Below are 23,228 nucleotides of genomic sequence, written 5' to 3' on the forward strand. Positions count from 1 at the left end.
GAGCCACAAACATCCGAGCCCACATCCAGCCCCGTAGACCTAACAATCACCTAGCCGTGTGACATACAAGCCACCCGATCCCCACTGCCCTGCAAAAAAACTAAAAGAAGAAAAGAAAAGACCCAAAATAAAATAAAATAGTAATAATAGTAGGGGTGGCTGGGTGGCAGACAGAGCATTGGCCCTTGAGTCAGGAGCACCCGGTTCCAAATCCGGCCTCAGACACCCAAAGATCACCCTGCTATGTGGCCCCAGACAGGCCACCCAGCCCCATTTGCCCTGCACCCTCCCCCAAATAATAATAATAAAAAATGTGCTTCAGTCTTTGTTCCAACACCAACTCTGTCATGGGTAGATCACATTCTTTATGGTAAGTCCATCGCAAAAGTTACTTCCATATTTTTTCCAACGTTGCCATTGCTGATCGCAACTCCCTCCTTTCTTATTTCTCCACTACCATGTACTATATTTTCTCTCTCCTTTCACTCTAACTCTGCTGTAGGGTCGCTGAGTGGCACAGCAGACATATCCCTGGTCCTGGGGCCAAGAAACCCTGAGCCCCCATACCACCCCTTAGGCCCAGAATCCACCTGACCCTATGTCCTGGACAGGCCTTCCAATCCTAGCACCTGGCAAGAAGTAAAAAAGAAAATGTGTTATATCTGACCACTCTCCCGCCATGATCCATCCTCTCCTCCTTTATTCACATCCCCACTCCTTCCCCCTGCTCCCCCCCTTCTTACTCCAGATGCCTATACTCCATTGAGTATATATGCTGTTTCTTCACCTAGCCACCTCTGATGAGAGCAAAGGTTCCCTCATTCCCCCTTGCCTTCCCCCTTCCATATCATTGCAATAAAAAAATCTTATTATATGAAATATCTTGGCCTATTCACCCTCTCCTTTTTCTTTCTCCCATTACATTTCCCTTTTTTTTCTATTGAATCCATTTTTATACCATATTTTGTCTTTGAATTCAGCTTTCCCCTGTGCTTCAACTATAAAAGCTCCCTCTACCTGCTCTATTAACTGAGAAGTTTCATATGAGTATTATCAGTGTCATTTTTCTATGCAGGGATACATGCAGTTCATCATCATTAAGTCTCTCATATTTCTCCCCTCTCCTCCAGTCTCCGTGCTTCACCTGAGTCCTGTATCTGAAGATCAAAGCTTCTGTTCAGCTCTGGCCATTCCAAAAGGAACATTTGAAATTCCCCTGGTTCATTGAAAGTCCATCTTTTTCCCTGGAAGAGGACATTCAGCCTTGCTGGGTCATTCATTCTTGGCTGCATTCTAAGCTCTTTTGCCTTGTGGTATATTATATTCCAAGCCCTACGAGCTTCCAATGTAGTTGCTGCTAAGTCCTGTGTGATCCTGATTGCAGCTCCATGATATTTGAACTGTGTCCTTCTGGCTGCTTGTAATACTTTCTCTTTGACTTGGGAGTTCTGGAACTTGGCTATAATATTCCTAGGGGTTGGTTTTTTGGGATCTCTTTCTCTGGGGGATCGGTGGATTCTCTCCATTTCTATTTTGCCCTCTGCTTCTAGAATTTCAGGGCAATTTTCGTGTAGTAATTCTTTGAATATGATGTCAAGGCTCTTTTCCTGATCATGACTTTCAGTTATTCCAGTAATTTTTAAATTATCTTTCCTAAGTCTGTTCTCCATATCAATTATTTTTTCAACGAGACATTTCACATTTTCTTCTAATTTTTCATTTTTTTGGTTTTGAAGTATTGATTCCTGATTTCTGGTAAATGCATCAATCTCCCTGAGTTCTATTCTTTGTCTGAAGGATTTGTTCTCCTCAGAGAGTTTTCTTATCTCTTTTTCCATCTGGCCAATTTTGCTTTTCAAGGCATTCTTCTCCTCAATAACTTTTTGAACTGTTTTATCCATTTGACCTAAGATGGTTTTCAGCATGCTATTTTCTTCAGCATTTTTTTGGATTTCCTTGACTAAGCTGCTGACTTCATTTTCATGTTTTTCCTGCATCTCTCTCCTTTCTTTTCCCAGTTTTTCTTCCAACTCCCTCATTTGATTTTCAAAGTCTTTTTTGAGCTCTGTCATAGCCTGAACCCAATTTCTGTTTTGCTTGGAGTCTTTAGATGCAGGAGCTTGTGCTTCCTCATCTTCAGACTGAGTATTTTGATCCTTCTTGGGCTCATGCACAAAATATTCCTCAATGGTCTTCCTCTTATTTCTCTGCTTCCCCAGCTTGAGCCTGGTTTGGTGGTGCTTCCTGAGCTTTTGGGACACTCCCACAAGGGTCTCAGTGTGTGAGGCTCTGTCCTCCCTCCTGGTCTGTGAAAGACCATATGCGCCCCACCCCTCTGCCACAGGGCTGAGGTGGGGGGTCCCTGCTGTTCTATGGGGGGCCGAGACTGCTATCAGGATCTGAATGTGGTCAGAGCCCCAGAGTCCTGTTCCAGAGGCAGAGGACAGAGCTCTGCAGTTTCTCTCTTCACTCCCCTCCCTCAGCAAAATGGGCTCATGCCCTGGAGGCTCCTGCCAACCAGCTCTGCCTGCTTCTGTTTCTGGATCTGGGCTGTGAAAAGACCATGCTGCTTGCTGTGTGCCCTGAGGGCTGGGTTCCACATGCTCACCTTGGCAGAGGTCCCCCACTGTTCCCCCACTTTTTGCCTGGTGCTCCCCGGGGTGCAACTCAGGAGACTTCCCGGCTGCTGTGAACTGCGGCTCCCAGTGCCCTGGGGCTGCCTCCAGGAGGCTGAAGTTCTTTTGCTCTGGCCGGCTACCCCTCTGGCAGTCCGACACCAGGGAGCAGAGCCTTTCTGCTCTTTTCCAGGTTACCTTGAGTAGGAGAACTGCCTCAATGGGTCCCTTTGTGGGTTCTGTCTCTCAAAAGTTTGGTTAGAGTCCTTAGTTTCATGTTTTATCAGAGAGCGCCTAAGACTTGATCCCTTCTTGTCGCCATCTTGGCTCCGCCCCCTAGAAGTCCAAAAGTCTGATTTTCAAGCATTCTTGATGAAAAGACCAGAACTCAATAGAAAATCAAACTATCTAATATAAGAGTAGAGAAGCATAAACAGGTAAACAAGAAAGATAAATTATAAGGGACTTAATAAGATTAAACTGTTTACATTCTATATGGGAAGGTGTTATTTATAACTCAAAAGAACTTTCTATTAGGGCAGTTAGAGTGTATATGTAGACAGAAGACACAGATTCAGTTGAGTATGAAAGAATGAGATCTAAAATTAATATTAAGATAGGGAATGTGCTGGGAGAAAGTGAAAGATAGAATGGGGTAAATTATCTCACATAAAAGAAACAAGAAAAAGCTTTTTCACTGGAGAGGAAGAAGAGGAGTTGAGGAGTGAGTGAACCATATTCTCAAGAGAATTGGCTTAAAGCAAATATAACATACATACTCAATTGAGTATAGAAGATCTGAAAATCTTTTAGTTCATTGAATGTCCATTTTTTTCAATCAGGATTATATTCAGTTTTGCTGGGTAAATTATTCTTGGATGCAACCCTAACTCCTTTGCTTTTTGCTCCTTCAAGACTCAAAGTTCTTTAATTTAAGATCTAGACTTTGTGAAATCTTAATTGTTTTTCCACTGTATTTAAATTTCTTTTTTTCTTGTCTCTTCATTAACTTCTGTAAGGATCCCACATGCTTACTATCCATTACACCTGCTAAGTAACAAACATTAAAAATCAGAATACAAGGGGCAGCTAGGTGGCACAGTGGATAGAGCACCGGCCCTGGAGTCAGGAGTGCCTCAGTTCAAATCCAGCCTCAGACACTTAATAATTACCTAGTTGTGTGGCTTTGGGCAAGTCGCTTAGCCCCTTTTGCCTTGCAAAAACCTAAAAAAAATCATCATGCAGACTCTCAATATTTGATCTCCTTATACCAATCAGATGTCACCTATTTACATACAAATATAACCACTGTCAATGCAATTCACCAAACTGGCATCCTTTTTTCCAGTTACATGTAAAGATAATTTTTTATATTCATTTTTTTTGTAAGATGTTGAGTTCTACATCTTTCTCCTTCCTTCCCTTCCTTTCTCCCCCCCCCCCCCCCAGTGAAATTGAGTAATCTGATATAGGTTATACATGTATATCTTTTTTTTTTTTAGTTTTTTTGCAAAGCGATAGGTTTAAGTGGCTTTCCCAAGGCCACACAGCTAGGTAATTATTAAGTGTCTGAGGCTGGATTTGAACTCAGGTACTCCTGACTCCAGAGCCGGTGCTCTATCCACTGCACCACCTAGCCGCCCCATGTACATCTTCTTTTATACCAAACTATCACTGGTTATGTTCTTTTTCCTTTACTTACTCATTTTAATTTTTAATTTGACTTACTTTTATTTTTAACAGCCTAATATTATTATAGTCAAGTTTTAATCCCGAATTGTGGATAATATTGCCATATGCCTCAGGTCCTTTTTGTCTATTTTCTGAATTCTGTCCAGGGTCTCCGCATTAGGGACTCCTCTGTCCCTCCCCTAAGATCCAGCCATACTGTCCTGTAAATGTTCTTGCTCCCTGCAGTAAAATCCTCACTGGGTTTGTGCTCCTCCTTACCCATTGTCACACCTGGGGACTCTGGTCAGTACCACTAGACCTGCCTTCCACTCACTCAGCTATCTTCTGTTATTCAGATGAAAAGAAAGTTTGTGAGGTGAAAGTTTCTGAGCCCGGAGAATGAAAATTCATGAGATAAAAATTTCTTTTGAAGACACAAATGAAGTAAAAATTAAGGTGAAATTTCTGGAGGTCTAGTCAGTCTTCTTTTCTCAGGATCTTCTATTTGTTTGTTCAGTAGAATTGACTTGGAGCTGTCTACATTTCACTCAGATCCAGCCTCAACTCCTGAAGTTTTCTCTGACTTCTCTCAAGATGTTTCAGGAGGAAAATTGTTTTACCCCTCTATTTTTGTTCATTTCATGGTGATTTTCCATGTTTTTGGCATTAATCATGAGAACCTGGAAATTTCTTCCATTTTCCCAGAATGTAACCCCCATTTATATTCTTGATAAGAAAATATGACTCAGTGGAATAAGTTATCCATTATGACCCAGAAAGGACATTGAGTTTCTTCCTTTTATTCCTTTAGTTTAGTAAATTTTCGTATATGAAATGCCTGCTATGTGCAAGGCACTGTTCTGCTGCTGGATCGGCAGTGAAGATTGTCATTTATCCATACCTTTTATCATGAACAATTTTTGAACATGTTCTCCTATCACAGATGTAAAACCCAAGAGATGGGAGTCATCTCTATAGGTCTTTGTTCTTGCATTTTGTGGATTTTGAGACAAGTTAAGCATTCAGGTTGTTTATATTTCACCTCTCACTTTCAACATATAACCATACAATGTCCTCCTCTAGTTATACATTTTTCAGTGACTTATATCACTTGTTCCAATTCTTAATTTAAAAAAAGTTTTGAATAATCTAAAAGGCAATGAAGAAGAAACATTATGGGACCATTATGTTACTGAGAGTAGTACAAAAGTTGAAACCCAAAATCCCCTTCTATCTAGGAACTTACATTCTATTGGAGACATGTAGCTTATATTATTACACAAGATAATTTGAGAAAAAAGAGAATACTAGGAACTAGGTAGATGAGAAAAGACTTCACAAAGGAAATGACACATTAATTAAGCCTTGAAATCTGAGAAGTTCAGATGAGGAAATGGTGCATTTCAGATACAGGAGATGGGCTGTATGAATGTACAAAACAGGAGAGGGACTATGGGGTTTGGAGAGCAATCAATGGTCCAGTTTGGCCAGAGTTGATAAATTTCATCAAGTAGAGTTGCATGAAAAAGTTTGGAGAGGTCATCTGAACCCTGATTGTGGGAAAGTCTTAACCTGTAGCTATTTGTATTTTATTCTAGGAGAAATGGGGAACCTCTGAAAGTTTTTGAAAAAGAGTGTGCTATGATAAGACCTATGTTTTGGAATATTGTAATGGTGAACAAATTGAAGAGTGTGGAAGATTAAAAGTCAGGAGACCTAAGAGACCTATTATAGTAGTTCAGATGTGAGAGCTGTGGATAGAATACTGGCCTTGGATTCAGGAGATTTCAAATGCAACCTCAGACACTTGCCACTTAGTAACTGTGTGACCTCGGGCAAGTCACTTAATCCTGATTGCCCCACATCCAGGGTCATCTCCCATCATCCTAATTCATATCTGGCTACTGGACCTATATTGCTCTAGAGGAGAAAGTGAGGCTGAGGAGTCAGCACAACCCCCCCTCACCCCCCACTCATATTCAGTACATGTGCATGTCATGGCATCACCTCCCTGATGTCATGATCTTTGTAGAGAACAAAGAACAATCATCAAAACAAAAAGTTTAAAACCCCATTAAGATTGAAGTCTGAAGCTAATTGAGGAGCAAGTAACAGGAGCTGTCAACTCAGCTAACTGTCCAGATCCAGTGCAAGAGACCTCCTGCACCTAAAGGTGGCTGATCTGTGGATGTGCCCTATGGCAGTGTCTAAGGATTGAGGCTCTACTAAAAAAGGAGCAGAAATAGAAGCAACTCACAGCTATGTAGCTCTGGCCCAAGAGCAGATCTTGGATTCAGTCCCCAGTGTATTTTGAGGGCCGCAGCTATCTAGGGCAAGCAGTTCAGTACAGAAGTAAGGCTGCAGTTTTGTCACTTCGAACTTGCAGAATCCTTTAGTTTACAAGGGTTAGAACCACCAGCACCATATTGGAGCTTCAACCAGGGGTAAGATTACAGTTGTAACACACAGACTTAAAGCAAGATCAGGAGCTTGCAAAGTTCAGAAGAAAAGGATAGGAATCAAATTTTACCCTAAATCAGCCTACTATTGGTGCATTAGAAGTTTTAAGATTCCCAGCCTAAGCCCCCATCCCATAGCATTTAGTGCTACCGGAGAAAGTAGCAGCAGGATCACAGAAAATAAGGAATATCTAAGTGATGACATTCTCTCTAGACTGTAGATCCTGACTCTAACAGAGTCCCAATTATGGAAGTAAAGCTGGAAAAAATTACTAAGAGAAAACTTTGATAGTTTAGGTTCAACATTGGAACCAAATGAGAAACATATTGATCCTTCAACAACGGATAAAAAGAAGAGATTTACTTAGCCATAGAAAGAGAAGGGTGTTCAACAAAAATAGGATCTGAAATCACTTCAAATTGATGCAGCTGAGTGCAGAACCCTTCACTTAATTGCCCATCAAGAGCCAATCACCAGAGCCTTAAAGCTTTTGATAGGTACTTTATTTTATACTCAGACAATGGGAAGTAATTAAGGTCAGGAGCCTAAAGGTTACTAATGATATTTAAATACACTTTAAGAAAAAAACACAGTCTTACCATGGGGGCAGGATTTAGGATATTGCTTCTATCACAATAGGGTTATTTTTGCCAAAAGGAACCATAGACAGATAACTATTGTCAATAATTAATATATATGTCAGGCTAAAGTCTGAAAGGAAAAGCTGAACAAGGTACAGTTTAAAATAAGATTTCAATATATACCTTCTCAGACCTAGACAATTCTAAACAAAAATAAAACCAGGAATAAGTTAAAGACCTAAATAGAATTCTAAAAAAAGTTAAACATGATAGAATTCTCTTCATTATTGAATGAGATTAAAAGCAAGTATACATATTTTTCAGCTGTGCATTGGCATCTACCTTTAAAAAGTTGACTATGTACTAGAGTGTGAAAACCTTCCAAATAAATGCAAAAAAGGAATACATTCTTTACTGAATAAAATACAATAAATATACATATATATTCAGTAAAAATCTGTTGACAAAAGGATTAAAGATTAAAATTAATTTTCACACAAGTCATAGAAATGCAGTTGTCCAATGAAATGAATAGATCAAAACTTTCTAGTATTGATTTTCAGGATAATCTATTTTATAACCATGTTTAACTATTCCATTTCTCTATGTCTAAAGTTTCTTTATCTACAAACTGACTTGGGGAATATATTTATTTTGTAACTGAACTAGAATAACTTAAATATTAAATATTAGAATAACTTAAATATGGGGTATATCATCCTATATTTTTCTTTTTCAGGTTACATTACTTGCATCAGAAATATGCTGTATTGTCAAAGCATCACCACCAATTAGACACACAAAGAAGTCATGCTGCCCGGATAAAGCATTGTGTAAAGATAAAATCCGTCAAGGTATTTTTTTAGATGAGTTAAGGGTTTTCACAATAAATGAAGAATAATCTCTCTTCTCCAAAGTAAGGCATAATTCACTATTGAGCATGTATTAATGTGAAACTACTATGTGTACAACATTTTCCTATGTTTTTGGAAAGGTACAAAGATAAGTAATTTTCTAAACCTTCACGGAACTTGCAGTCTAAATGGAGATATGCCAGATAAAAGGGGAGGGGGATGGGGGTGGGGGGGATGTTTAGAGGCCAGGGTGTGAAGGATACTATTTAGTGGCTTCTTGGAATAGATAACCTTTAACTGACTCCTGAAAGATGAGATGAATGTTTGGTATCAGAGGGAAGATACTCCAGGAATATAGATTTTAATGAGCAAAGACTTGGAAGGTGCAGAGTATAATACAGAGTTTAGTTAGTAAGACATCCATTTGGGTTGTAATTACTATGTTGAGAAACATCATTTAAGTTGCCTTAATTCATTCTCAGTCTGTTACTTGTATACAGAAAGTTTTGGGACCAAAAATATATAAGGTGTTAGATTTTTAGTTTTAAATATTCAAATAACTTTGAAAATAAAAGAAATCTACAGTATCAGTTCAGCAAAGGTAAAATAAGAGCAGCAATTATCCCCTTCAGAACTTTAATGACTTCAAAAGAACTAATTAAGAAGAAACAGAGAACCTAGAAGCATTTCTTTTCTAAGATTATTTCTATTCCAAGAATATCGAGAAAGGAAAGAGAAGGAATAGTAATATGGAATATCCTAGTATAGGAATATACAGTATATAAACAGAGAGGAAGATATGGGGATATTCAATATCAGTTGAACCTCATTTTAAAATAAATAAATGACACATCTTCTTAGATACAAAGAATTAGGTATATAAATATATTCAGTTATATAAATGCTTTATTTTGAAAACATACATGTGTTCCAACATGATTAATATATTTGCATGATATTTTCTGTGAGAAAAAGAAAATACAGAAACTGTACACACCTTCAACATCTCATGTTTACCACATGAGAAATGATCTATGTCAAAAAATTACTCATCTAACATCCTAAATCTGTCAAAATCTTTATTGTTTATCTTCTATTATAGTAGAAGTTGTGATTAGAAGAGGGCTGGTTCACCACAACAAACTCCACCCCAGTCCCTTGAACCCAAACCTGCACCTTCCTCAATGGAGCTCCCCCATCTTGCCTACAGCAAGGACTTTGACAGCTGAGCCTCAAGTGAACCAAGGTGCGGGTCCACAACAACAACCCAAGTCTTGAACACTCGTACTATTCGTTGCACTATCTAGTTTTTATGTATTCATTGCACTATAACAGTATATACTGTAGAAGTATAGGAGTGTGAGGTAAGCAATACCTCTAATGTGAGGGCTGCTTATCCACATTTGGTGTCCACCTGTCACCCAACTCTTACCTTTTGCTCCAAAAAGTTATAGTACATTCTGTGGTCACACCCTGATACCATTTCAGTAGATCAGTTAAATCAGATTGATGGTAATTAACAGACCTCAAACATATCGGTGAATTAGGGAGATGTCCACATTAGCATCTAGTGGAATGGATAGGCATAAATATATTATTCCATAGGCCATGAAGGTAGTAAAAGCAGAATCTATGGAATTCTTAGAGCTTGGTTAGATATTGAGGATGCCAGGGCTTATTGCCAACGATTTGACATAACTCTATCTCACTTAAATCCAATTTATGTGTGGATAAAAAGACATTGCCCATACTAATTTAATGTTTTTATCTACCTAAAAGTTCTGTTGTGATTGGCAAGTGATGGAGCAACAGATGTGGAGTATTAAGAGTTGTAATCACTACCCTGCCCAACTGTAGCCAGGTCCCTAAGGTTGTCTTCTCATTGGATTGAAACAGCAGTGATATTCAGCAACCCCTTGGGTGTCAGTCAAGCCATTTTAAGGACCACATTGCTCACCTCCTGGAATGAATAAAAAACTAGACAAGATGCCCTAGAAATTGTCTACTTCATCCAACCTAGTCCTGACTGACCACAGTAGGTGAGGATCCTACCCTGTGGTCAAAAGACAAAAAAAAATGTACAAACTTTTGCAAAGATGATTCTACTCAGCATGAAATGTGCACAAGTTTATGAACTACACAAAATCCAGTGGACTTGAAAAATAATCAGCTCCTATTATGAGAGAACTCAGCAGGTATCATATCCAAATAGCAGTCCTAAGTGAAACAAGACTGGCAAATGATGGTCATTTTACTAAAAAGTAAAATTGAATATACATTTTTTGGTAGTGGCCACAGTGATACAGAACACCACGGAGCTGGCTGTGTAGGTTTCACATTTAAATCCAATCTAATCAACAAGTTAATATACCTTCTAAAAGAATTGAATGACAAACTCATGACAATGTGATTTTATCTTCCATGCATATGTTTCCACTGTGGCAAAAATTTTATGATGATGTGGGGACCCTCATCATCAGTGTGCTAAAAGAGAACAACTTATAATTCTGGTTGACTTTAAAGCCAGAGTAAGCAGAGACCATCAGATAATGTCAGATAGTCCTTGGGAAGAATGGAGTCAGAAACAACAATTGTCATTTATGGACTTCCAGCCAAGATGGCGGAGAGAAGACAGGCACTGTGATAGGTGCTCCTTTTCCCCCTCAAAAACAACATGAGAGAAACCTCTTAACAGAAATTCAGTCAACAAAACCCAGAAAGAGAAGCTAGGAGATGAACACCTACCAAGAAGGTCTGTCTCAGGGGACCGTAGGTGAGCCAGGAGACAAGTGCAGAGGATCAGCGCAGGAAAAGCAGCCAGGGTAAGCCAGAGGGCCAGCCTCAGCCATAGAGACTTCAGTGAGTGGCCATTGTGAGATCCAACTTTAGCTGCAGAGTCTTTGACCTGAGGGAGGGGAGCTACAGGAGGGTGAGTTCCAGCACAGAGTCTCAGAACACACCTGGAGAACAACCAGCTGGACCTGGGACCTGAGCTCCATACTTTCAGCAGAGCCCTTTGTCCAGAAAAAAAAATAATAATCAACACCCCCCCCCCCCACACACACACACCCCTTTAGGGTATCAGAGTTCACTCAACAGAAAGAGATTAAGTCCCTCCTCCAGGGCCAAGTCCAATGTTCAAGGTCAACTCAGACCCTGCTGCTGAGGACCTTAAACTTTCCAGAGAAAGCAACCAGGGCCCCCTACTGGTAGTGGTGGAATTACTAAGCCAAGTGAACAAAGCCTCTAGGATCTTCAAAAGGAAACCTCTAGGAGCAGCTAGGTGGTGTAGTGGATAGAGCACAGGCCCTGGAATCGGAGTACCTGAGTTCAAATTCGGCCTCAGACATTTAATGTTTACCTAGCTGTGTGGTCTTGGGCAAGTCACTTAACCCCATGGCCTTGCAAAAACCTAAAAAAAACCCTCTAAGAGTCAGCCCCCCCCACAAGATCGTAGAAAGATGAAAAAAGGCCAGAGAAAAGAAGGGCCCATGGAGAAATACTTAGAAGAGACAGATTCTAACCCAGAGAGATCTAGAACTGCTGAGGAATTGGTCTCCAGCCCAGAAAGACTTCCTTGAAGAAATCAGGAAGTTAAAAATCAATTGGAAAAACTGGGAAAAGAAACTCAAGAGAAAATTAACGTGTTGCAAGAGAAAATTAGCATCTCACAACAAGAAAACAAATCCTCAGAAAAAATACAATAAATGAGAATAACTTTCTCAGATCTTCAGTTGGGCAAATGCAAAAAGAAAATGATTCTCTCAAAACTGCACTTGGGTAAATGGAAAACTCCTTCAAAAATAGAATTGATCAACTGGAAAAGGAGATGCAAAAGATAAATGAAGAAAAACTTCTCTAAAAAAAGAATGGAATCAGTGGAAACTAATAATTTCATGAGACAACAAGATTGTGTTAAACAAAAACCAAAAGATTGAAAAAATAGAAGAAAATGTAAAATACCTCATCAGCAAAATCACTGATCTCGAGAACAGATCAAGATGGGAGAATATGAGAATTATAGACCTTCCTGAAAACATTGAAGAGGAAAAATAGCCTGGACTTAATATTACAGGAGTTAGTGATGGAAAATTGCTCTGCTATCATAGAACCAGAGGGCAAAATAGTTATTGGAAAAAATACATCGATCCCCTCTAGAAAGAGATCCTAAAATGAAAATACCAAAAAATGTTGTAGCTAAATTCCAGAACTATCAAATAAGAGAAAAAAAATCCTACAAGCAACCAGAAGGAAAAAATTTAAATACCAAGGAGCCACAGTAAGAATTACACAGGACCTGACCAAGGCAGCATTAAGGGATTGAAGGGCCTGACATGAGATATTCTGAAGAGCAAGGGAGCTTGGAATGGGCTGGGCTGGGCATCTTGGAATGGGAAAATGTATCACTCAGTCTTTTGTGGGTTCTGCCCCTCTAGATTTTGGCTAGAGTTCATTTGTTTTTTTGAGTTTTATGGGAAATGCTGCCTTCACACCTCCATCTTGGCTCCACCCCTCTCATATTTAAAATATACAGAGAACTGAGTCAAATTTTCAAAAGGAAAAAGCCATTCCCCAACTGACAAATGGTCAAAGGATATAAAAAGGCCATTTACAGCTGAGGAAATCAAAGCAATCCATAGTCATATGAAAAATTGCTCTAAATCATTACTTATTAGAGAAATGCAAATTAAAGCATCTCTGAGATACCACCTCACACCTCTCAGACTGGCCAATATGACCAGAAAGGACAATGATCAATGTTGGAAGGGATGTAGGAAATTGAGGATACTAATACATTGTTGGTGGAGCTGTGAACTTATCCAACCTTTCTGGAGAAGAATTTGGAATTTTGCCCAAAGGGTAACAAAAATGTGCATACCCTTTGATCCAGCAATACCACTACTGGGTTTATACCCTGAAGAGATGATGAAAAAGGGTAAAAACATTACTTGTACAAAAAAATTCATAGCAGCCCTGTTTGTGGTGGCAAAGAATTGGAAATTAAGTGAATGTCCTTCAACTGGGATATGGCTTAACAAACTGTGATATATACACATATATATGTATATATATATATATATATATGTGTGTGTGTGTGTGTGTGTGTGTGTGTGTGTGTGTGTGTGTATGTATGTCATGGAACACTATTGTTCTATTAGAAACCAGGAGGGATGGGAATTCAGGGAAGCCTGGAAGGATTTGCATGAACTGATGCTGAGCAAGATGAGCAGAACTAGAAAAAACATCATATACCCTAATAGCAACATGGGGATGATGATCAACCTTGATGGACCTGCTCATTCCATCAGTGCGATAACCAGGGACAATTTTGGGCTATCTGCAATGGAGAATACCATTTGTATCCAGAGAAAGAATTATGGACTTTGAACAAAGACCAGAGACCTTCAAGTTAAGGGGAAAAAACCCATTTATCTTATTATGTAATTATACTATCTCATACTTTCTTTTTCTTCCTTAAGCTCATGATTTCTTTGTCACATTCAACTGAGATCAATGTATACCATGGAAACAGTGTCAAGACTAATAGAATGTGGGCAGTGGGGGGAGAGAAGAATTCCAGGAAGAAGCCAATGGGAGCCAAGTCTTGGCTTCTCTATATGTCAGCTTCTTTCCAGTATTTCTCTTACTGTCTGGTATACTCCTATGCGTACTTTCTCCGAGTTCTGTTTTGCTGTGAATTGGATCAATGAGTTTCTTTGCTATTCACTAGTTCATTCAATAGTTCACTGTAGAACTAGTATTTGGTGGGGAAGGGGTCAAATCTTGTACATATACATATATATATATATATATATATATGTATATATATATACATATATATATATGGAGAGAGAGAGAGAGAGAGAGAGAGAGAGAGAGAGTGAGTATGTGTGTGTTTGGGGTTTCCTATCCCCAGTAATGAGAAACAGATCGAACCTAATCATAGCCCCAATACTAACAATTTTTAAGGGACCAGATAGGTATCATTCTAGCCCAGTACCACCTCTCTCAGAGGAGAGCAGAGTGATTTCTGACTTTAAACTCTTATTTGACCTCCTGGCAAGAATGAAAGTCTTTGTTAAAGAAGGATGGGGGAGGGGCAGCTAGGTGGATAAAGCACTGGCCCTGGAGTCAGGAGTACCTGGGTTCAAATCTGGTCTCAGACACTTAATAATTACCTAGTGTGTGACCTTGGGCACACTGCTTTTCTTCTTTTCTTCAAAACATACCTACAACTCTATGCTATAGGCTAGGGCCTTGTGTGGGACCTCTTTATATACATTTGCTGAACTTAATACAATTTCTCATTAATATCTGAGGTCAATTTTATCCTTATTTTGCCTCCTTTCCCCCTATTTGTAGTATGAGAACACAGTTGCATACTCAGTCATCTCTCCTTGCATAGGGCTGAGATCTCAATCACAAATCCATTTGTGCTCTCTTACTGAGACTAGAAGCATGAGACATTCAAACTACACTACCAAGTGCAAAATCACTACAAATTTTGTCTAGTTTTATAAATCTGTCCTATAGACATGAGTCTAAAAGTAATTGAATATTTTAAATGTATTATTACATAGAATAATATTCTTGCTGTTTTGCCACTAGCTGATTGCTGTTTCATTTCTGGCTTTGACTCTTTCTCTCTCTGGTTTTTGAATACAGTTTTCTTCCCTCTTTCATGTTAGTGTATATGTTCAATGCTCTGACCCAGTTATGATTATTTTCATGCTTTTTCTACCTGTTTCTGTCTCACTGACTCTTTCTGGTACTCTGTCACTTTTTATCTTTATATATCTAGATTTTTTAACCCCCCCTTTTTCCTTTTAATTTCTTATCTCTTCTCCTACTGTCCTCTTTCCCTATCTTTGTTGCTTCTTCAGTATCTCTGTCCCTTGATGACACCTCTACTACCATCAACCTCAATGCTCACTCTCCTCCTAATAAAAATAAAAAATAATAAATTTCAAATCCTTGGATTCCAACCCTAGGATTCCAGTTTATGATAGATGAACTTGTTCTCCCAGGACCAGACTTCTGAACCATATACATGGCATTCTGCCTCCTCCTCTCCCATTTTTTCCAGTTTCTCTTTATGTTATTTTCCCCATTAGAATGTAAGGTCCTTGAAAGTAGATGTTTTCTTGATTACTTATATTTGTATCCCCAGCACTTTGTACAATGCTTGACAAAATTAAACACTTACTAAATGCTATGTATTTCTTCAAAAAAGAAAAATTGTGGTCCAGTGTAAATTAGGGGATTTTATAGATTTAGTGTATAAGAATTTTGCTTAACCCTGTGAACAAAACAGTAAATCTAGGTTAATAAGTTTGGGGCTTTTTTAAAAGCAATGAGTTGTTTTGTACCACTTAGTAAAATGTAATCATATTGTTCTGTGTGAGGCAAGTTTGATAATCACTTATTTTTTTATAACAAAATAATGGTTTGTATACTCACTTTTAAGCTGGAATTTCTGAGAACTATTCTGTAATAATTTTCTGTTCTCTTGTCTTTCCCATAGACAAGAAGCAATTGGAGAAATTAAAAACTAAGGAGACAAGCAACCATTGGGAAGAGGAGGTAATGGAATTGTCACTGCCAAGGTGAAAGGAGACTTTTCTTTTGACACTGGAACAAAGTGGGAGTCACTGGAAGTAGGGGTACTATGGAGGTGATTTGAAGACTTGCAAAATTTGAAATATTAAAAATAACCATCGAATTAATAAATAAACTATAAACTTGTTTGGAAGGAAAACAAAATAGATAACCACTAGCTGATTTAATTCAGAATTCCTAATTAATTAATTAATAAAATCAAAAAATTAAATAAAGATATTTCAAAACAAATAAAAGAAAAATAAAGGAAATTCATATTTCTTTTACACAATATATCAATACAACTTCAATTTAAATATAATTAATATTTCAGAAAAATAAAATGTCCAGATAAACAGAAAAAATTATAGAGAACTAATACTCAATATCAAGAAAAGTAATTGAACAAACTATAAATGAATTTCTAAAGTAAAAAAACCTAGAATCAAAGAATTTACAAGTAAATTCTATCAAACATTCAAAGAATAATTAATTTCTTTTTCAAAATTATTTTATGAATAACATGTAAAGTTTATGTAACTATATGGAAACAATTTTAACCATTGCACTCTGTAGTAATGTTGGAATACTGGGCAGTTTAGCTGAAAAAGGACCTCAGTCTGGTATCTTCTCCTGCCAAGTGATCTTCAGAATTAGGGAGATAAGAGTTTACTAAAATGTAAATTCCTTGAGAGTAGGGACTTTTGTTTTTTGCCTTTGAATCCATATCATCTAAACCATAATAGGAACGTTATAAAGATTTTCTATATTGAATTCACTTAAATTGAAAACTTATAAAGAAGAGAAATATGGTAGATTATTAGGGTAAACTAGAGTTGTTTGGTGCTGAGTAACCTTTTTTTCTCTCATAGAGGACATCCACACTTTCACAATGTTTCTTGATGGCACTCTCTGAGATTTGACTATTAGTTCATATGTGCTGCAAGTATTGAATTCTTGAGTGGCATATATTCGAGCTTTAGTCCCTTATTTTACATATTTGAAAACCAAGGCCCAGAGAGAGAGAGAAAAGGAATGATGAAAATCATAAAACAAGTTAGAGGGAGAGCTGGAGTTAGAATTCAGGCTGACTCTTACCCTGGAGTCAGGCTGGAGTTAGAATTCAGCCTGACTCTTACCCTGGAGTCCCTTTCCTTCTGTTACTATTATTTTACTTCAGGAGATAAGAGAAATTCAGGGAAAGAAAAAGTAATTATAAAATAACCCTAGAATTTTATTTTTCAAAAATGAAATTGGGGCGGCTAGGTGGCGTAGTAGATAAAGCACCAGCCATGGAGTCAGGAGTACCTGGGTTCAAATCTGGTCTCAGACACTTAATAATTACCTGTGTGGCCTTGGGCAAGCCCCTTAACCCCATTTGCCTTGCAAAAACCTAAAAGAAAAATCTCATTTTCATTGTTGAAGACAGTTTGGGCTCTAATCGGTTAAAAATAATTTTAGCCAACATCCCAAATATGTGTATATTTACTTGTTTATAAATTATAATTATATACATTATAAAACATATACAAAGATTAAAATTAAAAAAGGATTAGATGAAGATGAAATAATATTTAATCTTAAGAGTCTGTAAGAAACCAATGATTAGGAGAGTGACATGGTCAAACCTGACTTTTAAAAATAATTCTTGCAACTGTATGAAGAATGCATTGGAGCTGGGAAAGAGCTGAGCCAGAAAGAACAATAAAAGCTATTGCAATAGTCTAGTGAAGACAAAATAAGACCTGAACTAAGCTGGTGGCTGTGAAGAGAAAGGAGGGAGTATGTATGAGAGATGTTGTAGAGATGGATGGGGACTAAGGTCTCACAACTGAATGGATTTGTAGAGAGACTGAGAGTGAGGAGATATGCCAAATTCATGAACCTATATGGCTAGAAGGATTGAAATACCAAAAAAATAGGAAAATTTGGGGAAAGGGTGAGTTCATGGATAAAGTTAATTTAATGAGATCTGAGATACTCATCATACCTCTCCATCAACCTTGTGAGACTCATTTGTCTTACCAAAAACAAAGAGAGAGCTAGGGGACAGCTCTCTCACTTGTCACTGCCTCAGAGCACAGAGCTCCCCTTCTACGAAATGGAGGGAGGGAGGAATTTTCCTCTGGTGGCTGCAGCTATGAGTAACTAGATGACTATTAGGTTAGAACCATCTTGAGTGGTGGAGACTTGACTGAGAAAAGTTGGGAACTTACACAGTGAAGGGAGAGGTTAGAATGAAGAGGGGATAGAAGATAAGAAAAGATGTAGTTGTTAGAAATATACTACATTACTGCCCATTTTAGGGAATATGGGATGCCACCAATCATCTTCCACTCCCTCTCCAATTGGTTCATCACATACTACTTGAGGTCAGGGCACAGACCACCAGGGGGCCTAAGTCTACAGTCATTAAACATTTATTGAAGTTTCTACCAAGTTCCAAACACCATGTTAAGCATTGGGGATGGAAATACAAACAAAAAGACAATCCCTGCCCTTAAGGAGCTAACATTCTAGTGTGTGTGAAGATAACACATAAAGGTCAGATAGAAATGAGAGCAAAAGCAGGTACTTTAGACAAAGGTAAGGAGACTATATCTGGAGAATCAGAAATGACCCATGTGGAGTCCTTCCCCAAAATGGAGTTTTCAGAAAGGACTCCCTTATAGGAGATGGGACCTGCAGGAGGAGAGCCAGGAGACAAATCAGACAAAATGACCAAGTCCAGAGAGTGATGGCTGACTGGTCTGGAGTTTTTTTTTCAAACTGGAGGGAGGACTGCAGGAAAGGAGTCAGGCAGCTGAGTCATGGAGGTTTGGTTCAGAGACTGATGGATGGCTGGATTAAGAGCACTCTCCAAAATGGAAAGTTAGTGAACAACTCATCAATAAGAGAAGGGGCCTGCCAGTGTCTTTTGGAGATTACTGCAACACTATACAGTGTGTGAGAGTTGGGATTAAGAGTAGTTAGACCAAACAGGGGTAGCAGTAAACAAAACTTTATTGTTGTTCCAAAGGGGAGCAAAATAGATGCCTATGGGTAGCATAATATGCAGCCTCCATTGCCTATAGTCCTTAGCTAGGGGAGAGCATTCTGTACATACACCACTACCATACAACAATGCCACAGAATCAATTCTTCCAGCCTTCAGAATTCAAACTTAAATAAAGTTTTAGGCAAAGATGAAGATAGCAGTATAGTGAAGTAAGAATATTTCTAAATTACCTAATTAGTGAGGAATGAGGATAAGAGTTGAAGGGAATTTAATTCTGTGTGGTTAATCTAGAAGCTAAAGGAGAGTCATATAGTCATATTGAGGCCATATCAGTTAAACTGGTTTTCATTGGCTCACAAACACATAATAAAATTTAAACAAACTTTGGTAATGATTACTTTTTTGAACTTGTGGCTTATATGGTCATGGACCTAGGCAGAATTGTAAAATGGATGCTTCTTGTCCTTAGGACTATCTCATCTAATCTTTTGCACATTTCAAATCCTTAATGGCAGTCAACATCTTTATTCTGTTAGTTTTGACTAACATACTTCACTCCCTCCCTTTTTGACACCCACCATATTTATATTCCATCTTAGTGCTTTAGAATTTAGACTCCATACTTCTTTAAAGAGAGTTTCCATTCCTTTTATGATAATTTCAGCCAGACCACATGTCAGTTGTTCTTTAGGATCATTCCCACCCTATTCTCACATTATTCTCATCCCTGATATACAAATGCTTAACAGGAGACAAAAGTTCAGAAACTTGACCCCCTGGTAATGAAAAGTTATCCATTCTAGGTATAGAAATTCTGTGAAGCATGTGATTTAACATTCGAGGATTATTCTTTTCCAGATATGGAGTTACCTGTTTATCTGGATAGAGAATGATCAAAGGTCTCCAGGATTTGATTCTGAGTAGAATTTATATCATAACCACAATAAACCATACAATTTATTATGTTTCTAGTTTATTCATATCAAACAATGACTTGGGAAGATTATTTATTTTGTAGTAGAACTTAAGCAACCTAAAGAAATAAAACATCTCAGATAAATCATGATGTATGTTTTTTTTTCTTTTTCAGGCTCCTCCATGCATTACATCTGAAATATGCTGTATTGTTAAAGAATCACCAAAAATTAAATGTATGAACAAGCCATGTTGCCCTCCCCCAAAAGTATCTAAAGGTAATAGAACAAAGACAAAATACCCTTTTTAAAATAGTATATTGTTTTTCATGTTTAACAAAGATGAATCAAATTTTGTTTGCCTGATTGGACATAATTACTTTCATCATATATATGTGTGCACAACACTCTGCTAAGTGCTTGGGGAGATACATAATAATGAAGACAAGATTTTAACCCTTATTATCTAATAGATATGTCACCCATCTATACAAATAACTCTATACAAAATAGCCTATATTAATGTATAAATGAAATAATTATTCATGCAAGGGCCAAAGAGGGAAAATAATTTCTGATGGAAAGACAGGGAATGTGTGTGTAGGAAGGCTCCAGTTGCAATTTGGAGGAGGTGACCTTTGATCTAGCTTTTGAAATGTGGGTTTGCTTTTAACATTTGAGGATGAAAGCAATGATGCTCCAGGCATAAGAAATGTAAAGACACAGAGAAGGCAGAACAAAAGGTGTGCACAGGTGTTAGTGAGTAGACCATCTTCACTGAAATGTATTGTTATTGTCACCATCACTTGAGCAATGCCATAGTGAAAGCCACTAGAGTGTTTGTTACTACTGAGATGGATGTCAGTCTAATAGTTTCTCTAGGAAGAGACCTTTTAGCCAGAATTGGTGAGTTTAGCTAGAAAGATTATGATATATACACTCACAGGCATTATTATTCCATATGAAAATCATTACTTATCCTTTGATTTAACTCAGACAGAAATATCTAAGCAGTAACTAGCTGTTCATCATCTGATTCAAGAAGCTTTTATTGCATGTTTTAAGGCATTGATTTTGAAAAGTTTTGGAGAATGGGATCCTTGCAATGAACCTGTTCTGTCAAATTTCTAATTAAGGAAAGTATTTTCAGATGATATACACTGATGATTGAATAAACTTTATAATGAAGACATTTCTGTCAAATATAGTTAGTGCTTTGAGGAATAAGGTGTGACAATTAAGTGAATACATTAATTTTAAAACTAGTTGGCAGAGTGGATAGAATGACAGGCCTGAAATCAGGTAGACTTAACTTCCTAAACTCAAATCCAGCTTCAGACACTTACTAGTTTGGTGACTGTGGTCACTTGTTTGAGTTTCCTCATCTTTGAAATGAGCTGGATATTTGCTAAGAAAACGCTAAATGGGATCATGAAGGGTCAGCCAGAAATGCCTGAAATGGCTAAACAATTTGCTTTAATTATAAAAATGATCACTGCATAATTGTATTAAGTGTGGAGCCAAATAAAAGATAATTGTAATTAATTGTATTTATTTTTATATTTTCTCAGTATATATTTCAAAAATTAGTTTAAATATACTAATGATATTTTATTATTGAACAACCAAAAAAACTACTTGAGTTACTACCATTTTAATTTTTAATGTCTTCTCTAAAAATCTCCATGCATTAATAATAAATTACAACTTACTTAGGTCTTTATCATTGTTATAACCTATGTATTGCTTTGTTTTTCAAACGTTTACTGAAATATGTCTGAAAATGGAAATGGAATAGTTAAGAAGTTTAGAAATATTCAGTGGGCAATAGGGATCTATTGAAGGATTGCAGGCAGTGGAAAAATATGATCAGATCTTTTTTGTGTTTTTATTTTTTAAGTTAATAAAAATCTGTTTTCTATTTTTGTACTTCCTCTTAGAATTGGCAAAAAAGCAAAAGAAAATCCCCATAGCAAACATACACAAAATTAAGCAAAACAAATCCCCCTATTGGTTACTGTGAAAAAATATTCCTCAACAGTATGCTAAATTCATCACCTCTGTCAGGAGATGGGTAGCATGTTTCATCATAAGTTCATTGGAATTATGGTTGGTCACTGTTATGTTTAGAATTCTTGAGACTTTCAAAGTTGTTTGTAGTGTTTTTATAATACAAATAGCTCATATTCTGCTTGATTTTTTAATGCATTAGTTCATACAAACCTTATATTCCATAACATTCAAGTGCCATAATTTGTATAAGCATTTCATAGTTAATGGACACCCACTTAGTTTCCAATTCTTTGCTAATCCTAAAGCTTCTTTGGGAGACTGTTTATAGCTTTTTCAGTTTCTTTTTCTGAGATTTGGTTATTCAAATCCTTTATTATTGACTGTTTCTATGATTTGTTCTTTGACTTATTGTTTCTATGAATCTTTCTTTAACCCATCCATCCTTTGGGTTGGCTTATTTAGTTTCCACTAATTAATAGCATATTACTTCAAAGGTCTTTATTGAGTATAATTTTTATTGTATTATAGTCTAAAAGGGATATATTTAATGTTGCTGCTTTTTTTGTATTTGTTTGTAATATTGCTGTAACACACAGTTTCTGTGAAGATACCATGCATAGCCAGGAAAAAAGATATACTGCTTTCTATATCTATTCGGTTTTCTCCAGAAGTCAGTTATCTTACCTTTCCAAAATTATGTTCAACTCCTTAACTTCTTTCTTACTTATTTTATGGCTAGATTTGTCTAATTTCAAGAAGGGAAAATCGAGGTCCTCCACTGACATAATTTTACTAATACTTTTACTCTCTATTTTCTCCTACAATCCACTTACTTTTCCTACAGGTATATGGATACTATGCCATTTGGTGGATATATGTTAAGTATTGATATTTATAAATTAACTATGGTGACTTTTAGCAAAATGTATTTTCTCTAATTCTTTTATTTGTCTATTTTGCTTTTTTCTTTTAATTGCTACCTCTGCCCTTTATTTAACTCCTTGTATCTTTCTGTTTCAAGTATGTCTCTTGTAAGCTATATGTTGTTGGATTCTGGTTTCTAATCCATTTTGATATTGTCATCTATTTTATGGGTGAGTTTTATGGGACAGCTAGGGTGATTCAGTAAATAGAGTGCCAGACCTGAATTCAAGAATATATGTGTGTGTGTGTGTGTGTGTGTGTGTGTTTCAATTTAAGTATAATATGAGAATATATGGCACAAATGCTTAAAAAAAGATAAAAAACAAAAATAAATACAAGATAGGCTAAATATGAGTTATTAATCTTTAAATTTGGGTGCAGAAAGAAAGGCAACATATACTTGATCTGCTTCTTAAAAGAAGCAAGGGCAGCTAGGTGGCACAGTAAACAGAGCACTGGCCTTGGAGTAAGGAGGACCTGAGTTCAAATCCAGCCTCAGACACTTAATAATTACCTAGCTGTGTGACCCTGGGCAAGTCACTTAAACCCCATTGCTTTGCAAAAAAAAAAAAAAAAAAACGGAAGCAAGGATTTCTTTT

At 37.2% G+C, this 23,228-nt stretch overlaps 1 protein-coding gene across 3 annotated transcripts in view; it reads left to right on the top strand.

Moving 5' to 3' along the window:
• The window catches only part of MEIKIN (meiotic kinetochore factor), a 142,569-nt gene that overhangs the window by 106,799 nt on the left and 12,542 nt on the right, over positions 1–23,228 (top strand). For 2 of the 3 annotated variants that reach the window (XM_074231296.1, XM_074231301.1), the window contains exons 13-16: positions 8,067–8,181; positions 9,284–9,427; positions 15,707–15,765; positions 19,869–19,971. In XM_074231296.1, coding sequence (XP_074087397.1) covers positions 8,067–8,181; positions 9,284–9,427; positions 15,707–15,765; positions 19,869–19,971 — 421 coding nt within the window. The remainder of the gene's footprint in view (positions 1–8,066; positions 8,182–9,283; positions 9,428–15,706; positions 15,766–19,868; positions 19,972–23,228) is intronic. The other variant, XM_074231310.1, reaches the window with a different exon arrangement.

Source organism: Macrotis lagotis, chromosome 1, assembly GCF_037893015.1.
Source record: "Macrotis lagotis isolate mMagLag1 chromosome 1, bilby.v1.9.chrom.fasta, whole genome shotgun sequence".
Lineage (NCBI taxonomy): Eukaryota > Metazoa > Chordata > Mammalia > Peramelemorphia > Peramelidae > Macrotis > Macrotis lagotis.